Below are 21,249 nucleotides of genomic sequence, written 5' to 3'. Positions count from 1 at the left end.
GTAGCTTTTCCATGATTTTCCAGTTACTTCCTCCAATGTACCCGTGATTTAAGGAGCATGGTCATTCTTTTACTAACAGTCAGACCGGGACATTTCCCACTGGTTTCTTTCTTTTGAAAGACCTGTGTAATCTGACCTTGCATAAGTCTCAGCCCTTTCCAGCTGCCAAAGGGACATTTTCTAAGTTCCAGAGGCATGTGACAAGGTATTCCCCACTCTTGGATACTTCTGTCTTCCATGGCAATATTTCAGATCATTTAGCTTCTTTATATTTTCAGCTCAAACATCATATCCTCAGAGGTTGTCCTAGTCAGTCCTGGTTGCTATAACCAAATACCATTGACCATTTCATTATCAGCAATGAGGCTGTGTTTTTTTTTTTGTTTTTTTTTTTTTTAACAGCTTTAGTGGCTGGAAAGTCCAAGATCAGAGTGCCAGCATGGTGTGGTGCTGGTGAAAACATTCTTGCAGGTATCAGACTACTGCCTTTTTGTGTCCTTGCATGGAAGAAAGAAAGCAAAGGGTCCCTGGGGACCTTTTTATAAGGCACTAACCCTATGATGAGGGCTCCATTCCCCGTGACCCAAGTAGGTTGCAAAGGTCTCCTTTCCTGGCCATGATTATGGGTTTAGAATGTCAACATATGAATATTTTGGGGTAACCCATTAGCCCATTGTAGTGCTCTTCTTTGTTGACCCCTGGGAAGACAGAGCTTATTCCTTTTTTGCTAAATACTTTGTCCTGTTCACTCAGGTCATGCTGTATGTCATAATTATTTATGCTCATTGTCATTGGCTTGTCTGACAGTATCTCTCTCCATTAGTGTAAACCTTAGGGATTATGCATGGAATTTGTCCCAAAATAATTGTGCCAGGACATAGATGGACCAAGATCAATGAGTATGTGCTGCCTGGATGCATTTGTAAGAAGATCTATTTCTTGCAAAATTAATTAGAACTCTTGGTTGATGAAGGCCTTCTGAAGATGAAACTTGTGACCATGACTCACTCAAGTCTCTTAATGAAGAGACTTTAAGTCGATCATTCAATGTAAATGAAAGAGTATTCCTGTTAGAATTATTTTGACCTTGGCTCAAATCCACCACCACTATTTTCCTACTAATTAGTGAGAGTCTGGAGACTCAAGACTGCTGGTTACCAAGTCCTACCTTTTTAAGGCAGTTTCTTAAAGAGTATGTGTGGACTCCTTCTATGTTGTGTTTTTGTGAGGTCTGGTTTCTTTCTCATGATCTATGGATTGGATTATGATTTCTAAGAATTTTTTTCAAGTATTCAGTGAACAATATCTTGAATTGAATTGGGCTTTTGAAAGAAACTGAACAATTATATTATGCTTTTCTTATGAGCCTTGAAATAATGTATCACTGATGTTTTAACACCTATAAGTAATAGCTTTTTCCCTGCCCAGTGCTTGAAGTGGTATATAAATAATTCAGAAACTGTGATATTATTTTAGAAACTTTCGTTACCTTCTTAACAACAATCTATTGACAGTCACATATGCAGTGTAAGGATCTCAAGTCTAATACCAGTCCACCAATGTAAGATATATGAATTACAGTCAAAAGAACACAGTGTGAAAAATCTAATTTCAGCCCAACAATTCAGGAGCTCTGGATAATCATCTAAAGAAAAAAGTATGAAGAATCTGATTTTGGTCTAATAATTTAGGAGATATGAATAACAGTCAGAAGAAAATGGTATGAAAATTGAAGGTCCCTGAGCAAAAAGAGTTAGAAAACAGTAGTGATTTGATGCTAATGGCTTTTCTTTCCTTCCTGATGAAGACAGCTGATGGTCCTCCTTCTCCCAAGTGGTAACCACCTGGTTTAATTGTCAAATAAATAAGGTTTAGGATTCTATTCAACTCAATAAACTTTTATTGATTATTTACTTAGTTTCAATGATGCTTAAGTTGCAGAATAAATTTGTATTAGGCCTAAGAAGAACTCTAAGCACAAGGATGTGTGACATCTCCAATTATACAGCTAAAGATTTCAGGAACATTGTCAGCTTCTCCTGCAACAGCAGTTTGGATAAGTTTAATCAGTTACCTTATCTGGGCCTTCATGTCTTCAGTTTCCTCTGTACTGTACTCTTTGGAAGGGTAATCTTAATGATATGGAATAGTAGAGTCACGTAAGTTCATATAAACATTTTCAATAAAGTTGGCTTTTTTATATCATAAATGGACTGAACTTTGGGATGCAATAAATCTGCTCGCCAGCCAGACGGTGGTGGCACACTCCTTTAGTCCCAGCACTCAGGAGGCAGAGCCAGGTGAATCTCTGTGAGTTTGAGGCCAGCCTGGTCTACAGAGCCAGATCCAGGACAGGCACCAAAACTACACAGAGAAACACTGTCTTGAAAAAAAATCTGCTCGCCAAATGGTCTGTGTTGTGGTACAAATGATCAAGCGAGCCACCTCATTTCTAAGTCACTGTTGATTTGTGGGAATTATTGGTTTAATCTTTTGAATGGAGCTGTCACTAGCTAAATGATCCCATGAGTCAGTTGTGATATCTCATAGATAATTGCATCCAATTCTCCCAACATTTCTCTTCTTAAATTGATAGTCACTGAGTGACTTGTAATCTCACCAAGTACAGAATTTCTCTTAACATCAGTGACAGTATTCATTTTCCTTCAGTTTTTGCTAAACTAACAGCTATTATATTAAATGTTTCTATGCCTTTTAATTATTATTTGATGTTTTTATGTATTCAACATTTCCACACCTGACTGTCATTGCAATTGTTTATTGGGGTGTCATGAGGAAGTAGTGAATCTAATCTTTCAGAGAAGAGAGGTGGAGGCCCAGTGGGAGGAGAGCCTGCTCCCAGTCAGCGAGAGTGGGAATTTTGCTTTTATGCTTACATTTTAAGTAACCTCTCTATGCGTAAGTAAAACTAGATCTTTGGGGATGGGGGCTCTACAGTAGTGAGTTGGAACATACTGAAGTTGGTAGAGACTCCTGTTCTTCCCAATCCTTCTTCATAAGCAGGTACTGATCTCTAGAAGAGACTGAGGGCTCAGCATCAATGTCACCTGCCAAATGAGCAGCTAGGTGGCCCAGGACCTTCATTCCCACTTAGTGTAGGGTTTGCATTGAACTGATGATGGGATAAACACCAGAAGCCCTGCATGTTCTTGCAGTTGCTGTTTTGACAACCACAGACAGCCATTGTCTATGTGGGTGTTGAAGCTTACACAGGCATCTGACGTCGCCTGTGCCAGCCCAGTCCTCTGAACTTCTTCAGGGAAAACCATTAGTATTGTTCAGGTAACCTGAGGTGCTCTCACTGGAAGAGGATCCTGATACTAGCTAACTCAGGCAATTGCATTCTAATCGCTTACTAATGAGGAGGTAGGCATGGTTTCCAGGGCTGAAGGAGGTGTGGCAGCAGTTGTTATAACAGCAGAAGAGGAGGCAGGGAGTTGTGAGGACACTAGACTGCAATTTAATGACCCAAATTAAGACATTTCAGTATTTTAACAGCTCTGGAACTTTTCTGGTACATTCCTACTGAGAAGTATCTCTATCCATTATTATTCTTATGAAGATTAAAACAATTACTATATATAAAATATCATTGAAAGTGTGAAAGACTGCTTAGTTGGGGTTAGCTATTCTTATTATCTTCTTTCTGAGAACAGTGTGAAATTGTGTTTTTGTTTTACTGAATGGGGGCAGTAGGAAAAGCAAGATGAAAATCGTACTGGTTCTTGGGATTATCCTATTTCCAGATCTTACTATCATCAAAAGACTGTTACCCCTCCAGGGACCATATTTTACTTTATTTTAAATTGATTTGGCATAAAAGAGCAATAGAGGTGATATTTCAGTATTAAAAGTGCTAATTTCTGTTGGAGGAAGTCTTCTTGTCATTTCATGCCTGGAATTTCATGCCTTGACACAACCAACCAACCTTCCTCCTTCTGTTATTATTTTCTTCTGCTTCCTTCTTTCCTCCCTCCCTCCTTACCTTCGTCCTTCTCTCCTTCCCTTCAGTCCCTTCATTCTCCTATCCAAGTATTGACCAGCCCCAACTCTGCTTAGCTTCTTCCATTATGCATGTTCAAGGCGGTGTGGCCCTAGGCTGATCTGCTTTCTATGTCTGTCTCCACATAGAACAGTGCCTATGGTATGTAAAAGGCAATCTGCTGGCAACATATGTTAAAGGTACTGTTAAAGGGAGAATATGGTTTGTGGCTAAATTCTCTAAGAGGCAACGTGTGTTTTCTCAGGAAAGGACAGGAGTCAGAGGAAAGGAAGCACTTTAATTGTTGGTGTAAGAGGGATGATGTGCACCAAGGCTTCTCTTTACCTTTAGTGCTGTAGATGACACTCCCTGTTGCTATGCACTCTGACAGCTAGCGGAGATTGAATTACTTGAGTCTACCCCAGTGATGATCATCTACTTGGGATGAAAAATACTTTCCTAAGTTTATGATAAGAATCAACCTTAAAAGCTGGTCTAGTTCAAGGTGACCAAGGTTGGTGTATGAACAGCTGTCATCCATACGCCAATCCTCTTGTCTTTGACATCTCTTTTCTTTAACGTTTCTCTTCCTTCACTTTATCTAGTGACAGTGTCTCAAATCAGTGTCCTATATTGGGAGATGTGTCTGAGAATATGATCTTTGAAGTTCCTTGTGGCTATAAGGTTTAGTATGGTGTGGCACATCCACCATATGAAGCATTTCATGTGCACTTGTTCAGTCCAATTGGAGATAATCCCATCAGCTTCTTCCCTTCAACTTTTCACCACTCTTTGGGTTTTTCTTTTATGAGCCACAGCTACCTCCCAGCTGGAGATCCTTCCCCCGACTCACAAATCTGCATGGACTTTTCTAGTAAGAAAGTGCAGCGAGTGCTGTCTGCTGTGTCCCGGGCACTGGAAAGACAAGGCTGGAGGAGGTGCTGAGCAGAATGCACAGTGCAGAAGATTGCTGGGAGTGGAGAAGGAACTTCATTTGTTCTGAGTGTATTCATGTTTATTGTTGAATAAGTCACACCTACACGTGTTTACTTCTGTGCTTCTCTCGGTTTGGATTATAGCGTAGAAATCTATAATCCAAAACATCAAACAATGAATGCTGTGGACTGCAAATGAAAACTTACTCACTTCTCTCTGTTTTCTTGCAGAACTTTGTGCGTCATCACTGGGTCCACAGGCGGCGGCAGGAGGGAAAATGTAAGCAGTGTGGTAAGGTAAGGGCCCAGCCACCCACGGCCACCGCAGCAGGTTCCTCAGGCCTTGGCAAGCTCCCAAGGTAGATGAGCCCTGTCTCTAAATGTGATGTCCCCTGCATCTTTTTTTTTTTTCCTGGTAGGCCTTCTTTCTCCAGGTCTCCTTTTCAGTTCTTCTAGATGTCTCTACAATCAATGATAATCTAAATAAAAGGAAATTATGATTGTTTTTTTCCCCCCAGAGAGATGGCTACATTGGTGAAAGGACCCATTGAATTTTGAAAAGAAAGTTTGCCTATTTTGTTAAAGTCCTTCATGAAGGTTACTGGCCCATCCTTTTCATTTGATCAGCAATATCAAAGAATAAAATTTAAAAAGAGGGCGGTTGAGCTGATACACGAGTGTGGACATGTATATATCATGATGCATAACATGATGCAGAACTGTCTAGAATACCATGTTGTCTGAAGCTAGAAAAGTGTTGCTTTCTTGAGACACTGTCCAGTCTCTGGTAAAAGATGCTTTCTTCAGTGGTGTTTCTGTTCACCCCCCCCCCTCCGCCGCCCCCCAGGACTCAGGGATGCTTGGCAGAGTGAGGTGCGGCAAGGGTGGTGGGCAGTGTGACTAATGCCGTACGTGCTGTACATTCTCCATTGTGCTGACCTTGACTTATTTGAGACATAGCTTTTCCCAGTGTACAACGGCTGACTTTACAGATGCTGTGGTCTGCTGGGGCGACGACACTGTAGCACTCAGCATGGATTCCACTGAATGCTGTCAATAAGAAGCAGATGGGCAGTCAAGGGGAGTTCTGCTTTTGCAGAGAGCATTGTAATTTGTGAGAACAGAGAGAGGATGTGGAAGAAGAGGCTGATGGCAGGGTAGCTAGTTTTGGAGGCAAGGATGTCATTGTGGTGACACCCCGGTGAATACTTTCCTTTCTTTGGGAAAAAACACCATCTTGGAGAACTCTGTACGTCACACCACTTAGCAGTTCAGGCCATAATAGAGTTGGATGAATTTCATCAAATGAGAACCCATAAACACAATGTCTCTTGTGAGGAATATTCCCTGCCGCCATATTGTACTTTCTTTGTAGCCTCCTTTTATGGTGGCTTAGTCAGCTAGTGGGAGAGTGCTGGACTCTGTACCCTATGATGCTGTGGCCTTGTCTCCTTCCCTGGCCCTTGCTCTTAAGCAGCATCCACAAGTGCTCACAGCTTGCCGAACACCATGGGTATCAGTGGACACGTCCTGGCTCATCACACAATGTTCCCATAAAAATAGTGCTGTTATACTCATCTCCTGCATTTATATTCCTGTTGCCTATAAATTCTTAGACTCAAGCAGTTATGAGATGGGTGCTTTTAGATATATGCCTCTTTGTTGGATAATAAATAACCTTCACTGGATCCCAGCTTCTACCCTAGACTGGAGGCCAGCTAATGACTCGGCTTCCATTTACAGAGGAAGAGATTGCAGAGTCACATCAAGTCCAGGTGCTTTATGTAACTTTTGTTAGTACTGTTGCCCAGTCTGACACTTTCTTAGATTCTAAATCCTACTCAGCCTCTCCCTTATACACAGGCAGACACATGTATGCGCACATGTGTGTGTGTGCGCTCTCTCTCTCTCTCTCTCTCTCATACACACACACACACACACACACACACACACACACACACACACACACACGGGAGAGAGAGAGACAGAGAGAGAGAGAGAGAGAGAGAGAGAGAGAGAGAGAGAGAGAGAGAGAGAGAGATCTCAGAGGAGAGCAGAGGAGCGAGTGTGTGTTCCATAATTCTGTAACTTACTCATTGGAATAGAATTAAAAAATAAGTACTTCACTTAGGAAAACTTCTTTATGTGTATATAATTTTATGTGTGTTTTTTGGTGGTTTGTAAACTTTGGGGATTTTAAAGGAATGTTAGTGAGTTATCGATGGTTTCAATTTCTCCTTTTTAATTCAACAATAAAATAAATATTTGGAGTGGTGTTCTCTTGAGGCTTGACTGTGCATTTGGCTATGCACATATGACTCTTAGTGGCTATCTCGTGAGAGAGCCTTTGATGCAATTGTGTAATTCTTTAACATGAGCTGGACACCAGCCTACCAAGTGTAGAACCACTGTGCATAGTTTTACATTGTCCTTTATATTCTGTGTTATCAGCAAGGCAGAGTGGAGTCAGGAAAGAGAGGAGACACTCACACTCAAGTCACCCAGTCTGATGAGGCTTTGATGCATAAAGAAAATATTTAAAATGGTGTGGTGGGGGTCACAAAGATGACTGCTGACAGGGGACCCAAAGAGACCAGAGCCTGTGAGGATCACATGATTCACCAGCTGAGATGACCTGCCAGAGAGGGACATACGTATCCCCATTTGCTTCCAGTCAATAATGGCCAGAGCCAATGCAAACTAGAGTTCAAGGCCAGTCATAAAGGCCAACTTTGTACTGTGGGATATAGGATCTGCAATCTATTGTAAAAGCCAGGATACATGCTAAGTCTGCTTGTAACTAATTATTCATCCGATAATTCACTGTGTTCATTCAGCCCAAATGCACTCAGTAATTAGTTGTTAAAAGTTCTTTAAAATGAGCCGGGCGGTGGTGGCGCACGCCTTTAATCCCAGCACTCGGGAGGCAGAGCCAGGCGGATCTCTGTGAGTTCGAGGCCAGCCTGGGCTACCAAGTGAGTTCCAGGAAAGGCACAAAGCTACACAGAGAAACCCTATCTCGAAAAAACAAAAAACAAAAAACAAAAAAAAAAAACAAAAAAAAAACAAAAAAAGTTCTTTAAAATGTCAAAATGCAGAGGAAAAGTATAGTAATGATTTTGGCTGACTAGACCCTCCATTCTTTCAGAATACCAGGCATTAAAACCTACTTACTAGTCAGTGTAACTGTAGAAACTTGTTTGTCAATCACAGTTTGAAAACATATCTTTCATTTCTTTGTCTGGGAACATAAAAATGTTGCAAAACAAAGCAGCTGCTTTTTAAAATTCATAAGTTGAATTTTGGATATTTAATATTTTTGAAGTATTAAGCACACTTTATAGCATTTAAAAATATTATTTATATTTTATGTATATAGATGTTTTGCCTACACATATGTCTGTGCACCACATGCATGAAGCACCCACTCACAGAGGCCAGAAGAGGGTGTCACTCACATTCCCTGAAACTGCAATTACAGGCAGCTGTTAGCACTGATGTGGGTGCCAGGAACTGAGCCCACCGAGCTGTCTTGCCAGCCCCCAGACATCAAATCTTGGAGACAGTTTTTCATACCATGATACTTCATGAAACCTGGGTCTGGAGTTCTGATGCCTTTCAGTCCCCTAACTAGACAGGACATATCAGTATGAATTATTTGTTCATGGAACATACACTTTCACATGTATACATTTCAAATAGTTAAGTATATATAACAGGAAAAGGTGAAATCTAACTCTTTGATTATAATGGATATTGTTTTAAAAAAAAGTAACTTAAGATGAATGAGGAGTAGTATGTAAAAATACACACTTAAAGTATATAATAATAGCTTTTGTAATATATAAATGAGAAGGTAATTAAAAACATTCTGTGGGGGGTACAATTGAGACAGCACAGTGAAGGGGATGATAGGTTGAGAAATAATGGCAAATACTCCCCTGGAACACTGGGGGATGTTCCATTAAAGAAACGAAAGACCCCTTCTATAGTGATCTGAAGATGTGTGTGCATCAGAATCAACTTTCCACGCACTGCTGGCTTTGGGTGAGGTATGGAAGTGCCTGGGTGAGCCTGTGTGCGCTGCTTAGGCAGAGTCTCTTCCTTGCCTGCCTGTGTGTTTGTCCTGTGATAACAGAGTGGCTTTTCACCACTAGCTGTGGGGCAGTCATGGAGGAGGAACCAGGCCATATAAGCTGTCTGAGCTCTCCGAGTGGCCCCTCCAAGAGAACTGTTAGAAGCCTGGCTGTTAGAGGCTAGAACTGTTAGAAGCTTTTCTCCCATCTGTAGCTGAGAGCAAGAGATGATGGTCTCGGCCGTCATTTCACTCTCCACTACACTCGGTGCAGCCTAGAGGTGGTGTCATGGTGTCCTTCTCGCCGTTTGATTATTTCACTTCTCCTTGCCATCTGATTATTTCACTTAGTGTAGTCTCACGTGGGTTCGTGCAGGGAGGAGGAGTTGGAGGTTGCAGTCAAAGGGTACAAAGTTTCAGTCATGCAAGACCAGTAAGTCCTAGAGATCTACTGTGTAGTATGGTCAGTTGACTAGAGTCAACAGTGTTGTGTTGGATACACGGCATTTTGCTAAGAGGGTTGATCTTATGTACACTGGCTTACTTCCTCCCTCTTTCTCATCCCTGTTTTCCCTCCCTCCTTCCCTCCCTTCCTTCCTCCCTCCTTCCTTTCTCCCTTCCTTTCTTGCTTTTTATGATGCTTGGAATTGAACCTGGGCCTTCAGAACTGCTAGCCAGCCATTGTCCTACTAAGCTACACCCCCAGCCTTTATGTAAACTTTCTTATTTCTGAAAATAAAGCAGGTGGGAGAAAGCTTTTGAAGGCTATGAATATGTTATTGGCACAGTTTGTGGATCTGGTTTCACAGGTATCTGCTTATCTCCCAGCTCATCCAGTTATATATTTAAAACCTATAGCCTTTTGCATTTTATTTGCATCACAAAAGCATTAAAAATAGGGAGACAAGATGCTCAGGGTTTTGCTGGAGTCCTCTGGTAAATGCATCCTTCGGATGCACCTGCAGAGCCATTTTGAGCTTGCTCCTCTTCCTCTGTCTTTGACCTGTCAGTTTCCTCATCGACACAGCACATGAGTACCACAATTATCCCAGAATCCTTTGCTCTCTCTTCAGCAGTTACCCACACTTACATTCCCTTCTGGTAGCTGCCACTGGGGCTGTTGGTGTAGGTGAACTCCAGTCACATGTGTGGAACGGAGTCCAAAAATGCAGGGCCTGGCCAGACTGGCAATCCTTCCTGATGTCTCAGCCAATAGCAGCTTCCCTTCTGCTGTGGCTCATCTGATCCCAAGGCAGATGGCCCTGAGACAGAAGTCCCCTTTCCACTTCCTTCCTTTAGAGGCTGTACATCATAACCCCCTTCTTTTTCTCTGTCTTTGTTCCCCAGAATCTGACGCTAGGCATAAGCCTGGTAATAAATCTTCAATTTTGATTTCTAACCTTTCATGATCCTGATCTCAGCATATTCTCTGTGTGCACTGCCCTTCTGAGTCTTATCAAAATGCAATGTGATACTTCTCAAGTAAAAAGATTTCCATAAAATGACCACTTCAAATACAGTAATTAGGAAGCAAACAAAAAAAAGTTCATTGAGAAACTTTTGAAGTATTTTCATTTCCCTCTCATTCAAAGGCACAAAAATATTATGAGAAAATGCCTGTAAAGCCTTCTGGGTGTCCAAGATATATGAATATGAGACTCAAATATTAATTGATAAGAATTATTTCCCCTATGTACATGAAAAATTGATTGCAAACTATATCCAAATAACAATAAAAACAATTTAATATGTATCAGAAGAAGAAGAAATAGATAACTTTTTTGCTCTTTAAGTTGATAAAATATGCAGTCTTGAGAATCTTAAAAATCCATATATATATATATATGTATATATGCATCTACATACGTGTCTGCATATAAGATACATAACATATTTACAAACACTGTTGTTCTTACCAGACCTCTGTGGTGGTTAACCTTGATTGTGAGCTTGACAAGATTAAGAATCACTGTGGAAACACAACTGTGAGTGTGACTGTGAGGTGTTTCCAAAAAGAAAGCTCCACCCTGGATGCTTGCAGCACTATTCCATAGGCTCCAGTCCTGGGGTGGATAAAAAGGGGAAAGTGAGCTGAGCACCAGCACCTGTCCTTCCTCCCTCCCTTCCTCCCTCCCTCCCTCCATCCCTCTCTCTCTCTCTCTTTCTATCTCTCTCTCTCTTTCTCTCCCCCTCCCTCTCCCTCTCCCTCTCTCTCCTCCCCTGCTCTCCCCTCCCCCTCTCTGCTTCCCAGCTGCCCCAGGCTCGCTCCTGCCCTCATGCCTTCTCTGCCATGATAGAAGGGAACTGTGAGCCCCAGTAAACCCTCCCCTCCTTACCTTGATTGTCAGGCAGTTAGTTAAAGCACTGGGAAAAGTAACCACACACCTAGAAGTCCACAGAGTGGCAGAAATGGAAATAAGAATTGGAGGGAAAGGAAAGGAGAGGATATTTAAGAGAAAGGAGAAGGGAGTGATTAAATATCCCAAACATGTCAAATCCCTGATTTTCAGGGAGAGGAAAGAAGGTAGGAATACGTTAGCTGAGAGGAAAAGGGGCTGGAGCATAGGAGCAGCCAGCAAATGAACAAGATTACCTGGAGAATGAAGAGAAGTTCTGATACCACCAAGCTGACTGTTACCAGCTGCACTGTGCACATCCCCGGGACATCCTGGGACAGTCCGCTGGCTCCCCTGGCCACCACAGCAGCTTTTTAGTCACCATTCACCACGGCTCTGCTTTTGGAAGGAGCCACCTGTGGAAGACATGCTTACGGTCTTGGATGCTCGCCACCTTTCCAAGTCACTTTTCTTTCCTTTTTTTTTAAAACTTTGGTTTAATTTTATGTTGTGGATGTTTTAGAATATTTTTTATTAGTTAATTAATTAAATTTTTTCCTCAGTCCAATCACATTCCCCCTCCCTCCCTTCCTCCCCTCCTCCTAGTCCCTCCCTTAAACCTCTCTCCCTATCCACTCCTCCTTTCTCTTTAGAAGAGGGCAGGCCTCCCAAGTCTATCAGCCAGCCATAGCATATCAAGTTTCAGTAAGACTAGGCACCTCCTCTTCTATTAAGGCTGGGTGAGGCAACCCAGTAGGAGGAAAGGGTCCCTAGAACATCAAGTCACTTTTCTTGATCTAATTTCTGAGGAACATACTTCCTACCCTGCCTTGGTGTAGAGCATCAGGCACTTCAGACAGTGATGCCATGAAAAGTCCCCTTCAGTTAAAAATAGAGCAATGTGGGGCTGGAGATGTAGTTCAGTGGATAACAGCCCTTGCTCTTTCAGAGAACACAGGTTCAGTTCCCAGCACCTGCATGGCAGCTCACAACCACCTGTAACTCAACTTCCCAGAGATCCAGCGTCTTCTACCCCTGTGGGCACCAGACACAAACATGGTGTACATGCAGGCAGGCAGGCGAACACTCTTACCCATAAAATAAAAAGGTATACAACTTAAAAAAATAAACTGTATGCTGGCACTCAATGAAAGGTGGCTTTCTTAGCATGCTTGAAGACTTGGTTCCCTCCCAGTACTGAAAAAGAAAAAGGTGTGATTAAATATGGTAAGAAATCATACATGAGATAAATTAACTTGTTGAAGGGAACTTCCCCCATGTATTTTTAAACCAGTCTCTACAGCAATAAAGCTATTGCTTAATTTTCCTATGCTGGTAGAGAACTGTACACTGAGTAGCTAATTGGGAAGCAGGAGTCCAGGTTCTTCTTGTAAATGGAACTTAGGGAAAAACTACTTCAAACATGTACCTGAATTTGTTTAAACAAGTTGGATAAGTCTAAATGAATGTCCAAGAGGGCTAGGATGTTGGCCAGGAAATATTGGTCAATTATTTTGGTAAAAGTCTAGGTGTAGGTCTTAGCAATTCCTAATTATGTATCAGTTTCTGCTGGCTAGAGGCATTTATAGTAAAACAGCACTCCATTCTGATATGAACTAGTCCAGTGCTGATAAGAAGCCACTGAAATTTACCTCACTCTTAACTAGCCCTTCTGGTGTAGATGGCCTGCCTGGTGTGTGTCTGGGAACAGTGTCCCTTCCCTTGGGTGGTCTGATCCCAGCCAGGTCCTGCCTTCTGTAATTTTCTATTTATGATGAAAAATGTTCAAAGTTACAAAGGATTCCCCAGGTACTAGGTGTAGTCTTCAAATCTCCATTGTTATAGCAACTACCTTCCTCCCAATAATGCAGTTCAATTACTCTCAGCAGTGACACCTTTCTGTGCCTGCTGGTCTCTTGACACACAAATCCTGAGTGAATAGAGGCAGCAATAGTTCAGGGTTTGAAACCTTGCAGTTATGTCTCACGATGGACCTCAGATTCTTAGAACCCACAGTTATTAGTGTGAGAATGACAAATTCCCAAAGTAGGACAGTGGGAAAAGGTGTATGCAGGGCAGCGCTGCTCTGGGAAGTGGTCGTGGACTTTGTGAGCCTGGTGCTTTGGGATATCCTTCTCAACCTCTGTTACATTTAGTTTCAACTGAGGGGCTTCTGGGTTGGATGTGACATGACAGGACCAGTGTATCTCCTGGTCACATTCTCACTTCTGAAGTGTTTTCTCTGGACTGGTACAGTGTTGTGCTGGCCTGGCACAGGCATGCCAGATGCCGTAGGTGTGTTGTTTCCAATCCAGGTGAGTTGATGCCCTTTCTACGAGGGGCTTCAGCAGCAGCATTTTTCTACTAAGTAACTGGTTTTTCAGTTTGAGAGTTGATGCCATGGTGGGTAATCAGATTTGGTGTCTTTCGCTGGTAAGTGACATTCAGCAGTGACAGTAGCTAGCTCATTTTTGATGAGAGGAAGCCCACACTTTTGGACCTAAACAGCATCTCTCACTGCTACAGCAGGTGATCCACTTAGAACCAAATGGTGCCAGTAATAGCGGGCTGTGGCATTAACAGTTATAGCAGCGTTTTTAGTTCTTACAAGGTGAGTTCTCTCTGATGGGCATTTACATCCAAGACAATGATCTTCATGGTTTTTACTCTCATATGTCTATCCACAATACTCTTCTCCAGACTTCTTTCTTTTTTCTAGGCACCTGACCAACTAGCCAAGCCATTCAATATCACTGTAAGTCCTAATGTATATTAATGTCAGGCCACCATCTTTTTAGATGATGAGCACAGCCAATTGTTCTGCCTGAATTTATGCCCATGGTGAAGAGTTCTTCTTACCCGTGTCTCCGAAGGACTCTGAGCAGACCTTGGGCAGCTATAATCCACTTTTGTCCTGCACTTACACACTAAGTTACACACATCCCAATCTTAGATGCTTCCTGCCCTTCCAGATGGACAGCACAGTCTTCTATGTATTTATCCATGTGAATGTAGTGAATGACATGCTGCTGTAACAGGAGATGATACGGGGCTTCTGAGACATGCCCTAGTGAATCCTTGGTCCTGCTCATGTCAGAGCCCATACAGTCCTTATGACAGAACCCAGCTCATGACAGCTTGGTGACTTCTGGTCAGGTAGTTCTGCACAACGACACAACACTAGCTGCTTTTGCAAGGTGTTCAGTCATTGCCTGCAGAGGACATGCACTGGTTTTGGAATCCTAGAATCTGTGTTGTAGTTTTTCTTGTGTCATAAGGATCAGCTCTCCTCTCCTATCCCTCTAAGTATCTGGAGTGGCAGGGCTACCCTTATTGCAGAGAGGGCTTGTGGGAAAGTTCTTTCCTGGTTTGAATCCCATGGTAAACGAGAAGCATTTCATACCATCCACTAAGCGAGTCATGGCAGTAGAGAAGGAACAAAAATGCTGAAATGCAGTCATTTGCTCTTTGTGTTGGAGAGAATATTTCTGCATGCCTTGGGTCCTTGAGCCCCTTGGCTTCACTCACACGAGCTCTTGTGATTGTTTGGAGGGCTTGACCACCTTCTCTCCCTTTCTAAATCCTGCAGTGTGCCTGGCATTTCCTCTTCAGCCATTTTAAACAAGATGCCACTGATATTACAGAAGAAGTGATGGGCAGTGTTCTTTGGTTCAGGCACTTGTCACTGCACCTGGATAACACCCAAGGGAGTTCCAAGCCTAGAAAAACATACTGCTAACCATGCACATGAATGCAAATAGTTTTTGAGTCTGGAAAAGAATTGATCTGACAAATCAAGAGCCATATGTAATATCCTAAATGCTGAAAGATCCTGAACTTGGTAGCTGTAATTGTAGCATGCTGGTTCATTTCTCGATGGTTCAGCATTTTCCTTCAGTAGCATCTTGTTTTTGTAGTGCTGGAACTGGTGGATGAAGTGGGAATGTGTAGGGGTGTGTACCTCTGCCTACACACACACACACACACACACACACACACACACACACGTCTCACACAAACATACATACACCCACAGAAGAAAATAAGTAAATGTGAAAAACAATGCTGTTGTCATAACTCAGGTCAACCATTGGAAGTCATCTTAACACCAGTGCTTGGAGAATCTATTACTTTTGATTTATGTATGGCTGGGAGGGTGTCATGAGGTTCCCTTGGGTATTATTGCTATGGCAGTCCTTTCACAAGAGACCCAGGAAACAGCACTGGGGTCTGCCAGTTATCAGATGTGTCTTTTCTTATTATATAATAATATATAAGAACAGGCAGAACCAGTGGACAAATTAGCCTTGGTCCAGGGTGGACTTCCTTTTCCATCTTCTTCCCCCTCCCATTCACCTCCCTCTTCTCTTTTCCTTTTCCTCCTACTACCCTTGCCCCCCATCCTTCTCTTTATTTTCTTCCTTTCCTACCTTCCTTTCACTCGCTCTCTTTGCTGGAGATTGAACCCAGAATCTGTGACCTCTAAAACAACAACAATAACAAAACAAATAAACAAACAAACCCTGGGCCTCTTATACCCTTGCTATCTACATGAGAGAACAATGGTGTTGCCTACCTATAAGGATAGATGCATTAACTTGAACACTTATCCAATTTTCTTCAGATTGTTTGAATACTTCTCTCTCCTCAGTTTTCAACTACCTACATTAAGGTCACAAGTCCTCTTAGTTAGAAACAGTGAAATGTTACCACCGACCTTGCCGTGGCCCAGGGATTCTACCTACTCCTTCAGTCCATGGGTTCCATCTTTGACATTTGACAGGGAACAGAGCAGAATATTGTGACTCTTTATTGGACTATTTGCCCCCTCCCTACTTTTGTGATTCTTTATCCATGCTTTCTTTTGATTCTATTGACTGAGATTTGTATCAGAAGTCTTGTAGCTTCTGTGCATGTTGGGCATATTAACTAGTAATGTTTTCTCTCTAGGCCATACTCCTTTGAAGCATTAGTCCACAGAAGTCTATCATTGTACTTTGATGGCTGAGTACTGTCACGTCATCCCTATGGCTTTGTAATTCTGTAATTCTGATTCCTATCAGACTGCTCACTCTGTGAGGCATTTCTTCCCATCAGGACTAAGCTTCAAAGGAGTTCTGTCTGTGAGTCTCTTGACACAATGGTGACTTTCCCAGCAACATAAATATTATAGCTTTGGTTAATGCTGTGTCCTGTGGACCTCTTAGAGATCCTAGTCAACTGGGCTTTCCTTCTGTACCCAATGTGGCTCTCTAACATGCCAGTTTCTATGAAATTTCAATTGCCTCTGCCTCTATCACTACAACTCAGCCATCTCTACTGCACATAGCATGGATCACATTTTTGTTCAGGTTCTCATTCTGGCATTAGTGTTAGAATTATCTTCTGTGTTTCCTGATAATTCATCTATTATTGGTTCAAAAATCATTTCTAATATGTATAGTATAACTAGGGTTATACATTGTTTCATTCATAACTAATGCATTATGTTATAGAAGAATGTTCCCACACAGAGAAGCTCTATACACCTTTGAGTCCTGCCCCTCTTTATCCTGTATTCTCCAGACTCAGGTTCTCTCACTCTCCTACTCCTGCTCATAGGCATCAGTGAGATGTGGAGCCAGGCCTTTTGAGTTGCAGCTTCTAAGATACCTTTAGATGCCTCCTAGAAGATTATATGCAGTGCAACCCCCAAACAAAGTCAAAACTATGTCTAGATGCTGGACTATTTCTCCCAAAGGCATCTCCTACTCACCCTCACTACCCTCAACACAACTTGTTAATCCAGGAGAGACAGGGTCTCACTAATTTCAGAGAATTTTAAGTCTCTTTCTCAAATTAGTGTCAAAATTGACTTGAATTATATATATATATATAAAGCACTCAAGTTCACACAAAAATAAATTGTAGTTAGTCCCACTAGTGGAAGTGTATTTTCTTCAAGTTGGTAGTTAGGGGTTGAGTACAACCAGTTATTTCTCACACAGCCATACAGATGGCATGATTATCAGTTACATGATTCTGTTCAAGCTGTCCTGATTTTTTTGTTGATAACTGTGTTAACATCAATCCTGCTCTACAGCTTAAAATTTAAACTATTTTAGCCAATCTCTTTCTTTCTTGGAACCCAATTGCTTAAAAAAATATTATCAAGATAAAATGATATTTTTACCGGTAAAGGTATCAATTATGGGTCAATCAGGTAGAAATAAGTTTCCTTGGAGGAGGATTATAATAATTGTAGCCAGTTGCATTGATAGGAAAATGCTTAAGAAACCTCCTGGGGGCCAGGTGCTGGTGGCCCCCAGGAGGTTTCTTTAATCCCAGTGCTCAGGAGGCAGAGACAGGCGGATCTCTGTGAGTTCAAGACCAACCTAGTCTACAGAGTGAGTTTCAGAAATAGAGCTACATAAAGAAACCCTACCTTGAAAAACCAAAAACAACAAAAGAAAAAAAAAAAAGAAAAGAAACCTCATGGGAATTCTAGGATAAAGATTAAGCCCAGCATTCAAAGTCTTATACAGCTTGGTCTTTATTGAGCAGAATGCTCACTCTCTGTAGACAATGTTTTCGTTATGGGCTAGGGAGAGGCTAGTGGGTGAGAGAACTTGCCACACAAGCATGAGGATGTAAGGGCAGATCCCCAGCACCGGTGTAAAGAGCTGAATGTTGACTCATGCACCAGTTACTCCCTCACTAGAGGGTAGACAGAAGCGCTATGCTATCTGGAGCTTTCTGGTAAGCCATCATAGCAAGGGGTGGGAATACAACAGAAGAACACCAGTGAAATAGTGTCCTTCTGTTTCCGTGGGAAATCCTGACTCAAGGAAATAAGGCAGAGAGCAATAGAGGAGGGCACAGCTTACTACACTCACACACATGTGAACACATACATACACCATACACACAAGTTCTACACACACACACACACATGTACGTATATGGCAACACATTTACAGACACACACTTTTCATCCTCAAATTAGGATGGCCATAAAAGATTAAATACAAGCATCGTAACTAGATAGATACATCCATACAGACATTTAAATACAAGCTGGTAGCCATTCTTACAGGTTTCTGCCTGAGTTTCAAGGTCCTGGGCTGAGCTGTGCCCTTCTGAAATGTCAGGGGGCATGGTCAGTGAATCCTGGAATCAAGTTTTTCTCTATACGGATGGCCATATCTGTGGGCGGGGTGTTAAGTTGTACTGAGAATTCTGCTCCCTAAGTTTTTTTTTTACTTCCTTCTCCACCAGGAGGATCAATTTATGATCTTTAGCTTGTAGCAGGGATCTTCAGGCAAATGAATGAAAAAAAACCCAGAAATTATCAGAGAAGATCATTGACCAGCTCTGATTAGTATATGCTAATTGCAAGTGATATTGGAAAGGAACAACTTCAGATGCTACTGAGGAAGGGTAAATATCCATCTGCAGGTGTAACTCAGCACAGCCCCAGAATGAGAGTGTCTTATGGACAATAAGATCAACCTAAAATATGCAGCATCTTTTATTAAACCCAATAGAGAAGAGTTTGGAACTTTTAAAGATGCTTCTTATAATGTAACCTTAAATGAACTATTTTGAAGTAATCCCAGGAGTTAGGGAGACACCACTCACTCTGATTCAATTTGCAAGGGCACGCACTGCTCCTTCTGATCTAGTTCAGATGAATGCACACATTTCTACTTTTAAAATCTTAAATATTTGCAGCCAGCAAGTTTTGCTCAAGACAGACATCAGTGTAAGAAATGAAGACAGTTCAGACAAATTGAACTCTCCAGGAATAAATGAACTTTAGTCTTACAAAAAGGAAACCATTGCTAATATTTTTTTACCCTGTGCCACCCAAGGAAAACACAATTATCACACTGGCCTCATTTCCAAGGGGTCACAGTGCCAGGCAAGAGTACAAATGTCGGTGGAGAACAGGACTGAAGAGTTTGTTGAGGAGGAAAATGTCAGTAATTTGTAAATATTAGGGAAGCAGCTGGTTCCTGGTGGCTTTGCTAAGCAAGGATCGAAGCCTCTACTTTGGATGAGATTATTCTAAATGGCAGTGGATAATGGGTTAAAACAAATGCAGTGCTTTCCTGGTCAAAAAAGTTTTTGTTTTGTTTTTGTTTTTGTTTTTGTTTTTTTCAGTTAGGTTGTTGTGAATCTGCACCTCATTCACTTGAAGGTCTAGGTCACTGACCAGAGTCAGCTGGTTAGAAGAGGTTCTGTTGAAAGAACTCACTCAAAGTCTTGTTTGAAATGGAAAATTTCTTTTTCCATCAGTGAGTCCCAAGTCTCTTGGTGTTTATATGCTGCAAGATACAGTTAGAAGAGTTCCCGGTGTCCTGTATGGTTTCTGCCTCCATTCTTTGTGATCTTTGTACCTCATTTATAATATGTATTTCAGATATGTAAGCATAAAATATATGAGTATATCTTTATATATATTTCAAGACTTAGGAAATATTTGAATAAAACTACTTGAAGTTCTCTTTTCAAAGACAAATATTAATGGGGGACAAATCAGTTAAGTCTTATTTTATAATTCCCTTGGGTTTGGACTTTTTATCACTTTATGAGCCTTGGGCATGTTGGGGGACATTGGAGAGACTTACTTTGTTGTTGCCGTTTAAAGTTTTGGAGACATGTAGAATATCTACTCTTGGGTTGGATCAAATCAAACAAGGACTGGCCTCTAGCCAAGAGATTCTCCCACCTCAGACCTCAGTTAAAATAAAATCAATAAAATAATTTCAGCCCATTTCATGTAGAGCCCCCTTCTCTGGTTTCAGCCAAGGCTATAACGCTGAGTGCCATTTCTTACATGGTAGAAGAAAGAGGCAACAGACTTTGAAGCCACTCAGAGTAATTCTTATTTCAACTTTATTCCAAAGGCTCAATTAGATTGGAAAAGAAAAATCTCCAAAGAGCCAGCAGAGTCACTTGGTTGGTATTTTTAGTCTGAAGTCAGCTAGATCCAAAGCATCTGGCTTCTTGTCCTTACTTTCCTCTTTCATAGGGCCTAGCAAAATAGCCCTGAAAAACCACAGAGCCATTTAAAATTCAGTCAGGGCATCTGTCAGTACCATAATAGCAGATCTGGGCCAGAATTAAGCTGGAGTGATTAGGATCTGGCCCTTTTTTATTACACTTAAGAGACTGACCAAACTCTCCCCATAGTAGGTAGTCTATGGGAACTTGGTCCATAAAAGCTCTGAAGAAGCTCTGTTTATGTCCTTGTATTGGATAACTCTGAAGCCATGGTCTCTGTGACTCAGCTGGAATAGAATCCAGAATAAAGCACCAAGCTGCTTATCTCGAAGCTCAATTCCCAGGGACCCGCAACAGTTCTATATAACCATTGTGCTCAGCGCCCTAGTTGTGACTGACCTTATTTGTTTTGGGTATCAGTCTGGCTTTAGCACCCCAGTAGACTGTTTTCTTCATGAAGCTGGAAGGCTAATATGCAATACAATGAGGAGGCAACTGAGTGTACACAAGTTGAATCAGTGAACAGAGTGACACCCAGTCTTATCTTAGAAAGAAGAAGGTTTTCTTGGCAAGGAGGTAGAAGAGGTCCCTGCTGATGGATTTTTCAATAAAAGTACTCTTTCATATATATTTATAGACATCCCACATATGTGTGTATGTGATATTATAACACCCTCTCAATATATTGTCTCATTTGATACTTATCATGAATTGGAGATTTTGAATTGTTCCCATTTTTGGGTTCAGAGAGAAGTTAGAAGTCCGTGATTTGCCTAAAATCACTTAGGCAATAAGAAGATCCAAGAACTGTTCTCAGCTTTCCCATCCCTGTGCTTCTGTTTGATGTACAGCTGTCTGATATGTATGAATTGAGGGACTGGTACCTGGGTCATAACATTTAGCAGACATCTC

General features: G+C 41.6%; 1 protein-coding gene across 1 annotated transcript in view; it reads left to right on the top strand.

Moving 5' to 3' along the window:
- Positions 1–21,249, top strand: part of Dgki (diacylglycerol kinase iota) — a 391,316-nt gene that overhangs the window by 157,358 nt on the left and 212,709 nt on the right. The window contains exon 6 of the mRNA XM_059257016.1: positions 5,170–5,235. Within this exon, the coding sequence (XP_059112999.1) occupies positions 5,170–5,235 (66 nt within the window). The remainder of the gene's footprint in view (positions 1–5,169; positions 5,236–21,249) is intronic.

Source organism: Peromyscus eremicus, chromosome 3, assembly GCF_949786415.1.
Source record: "Peromyscus eremicus chromosome 3, PerEre_H2_v1, whole genome shotgun sequence".
NCBI lineage: Eukaryota > Metazoa > Chordata > Mammalia > Rodentia > Cricetidae > Peromyscus > Peromyscus eremicus.
Note: the sequence above shows the minus strand (reverse complement) of the source record. Positions and strands in the feature narration are given on the sequence as shown.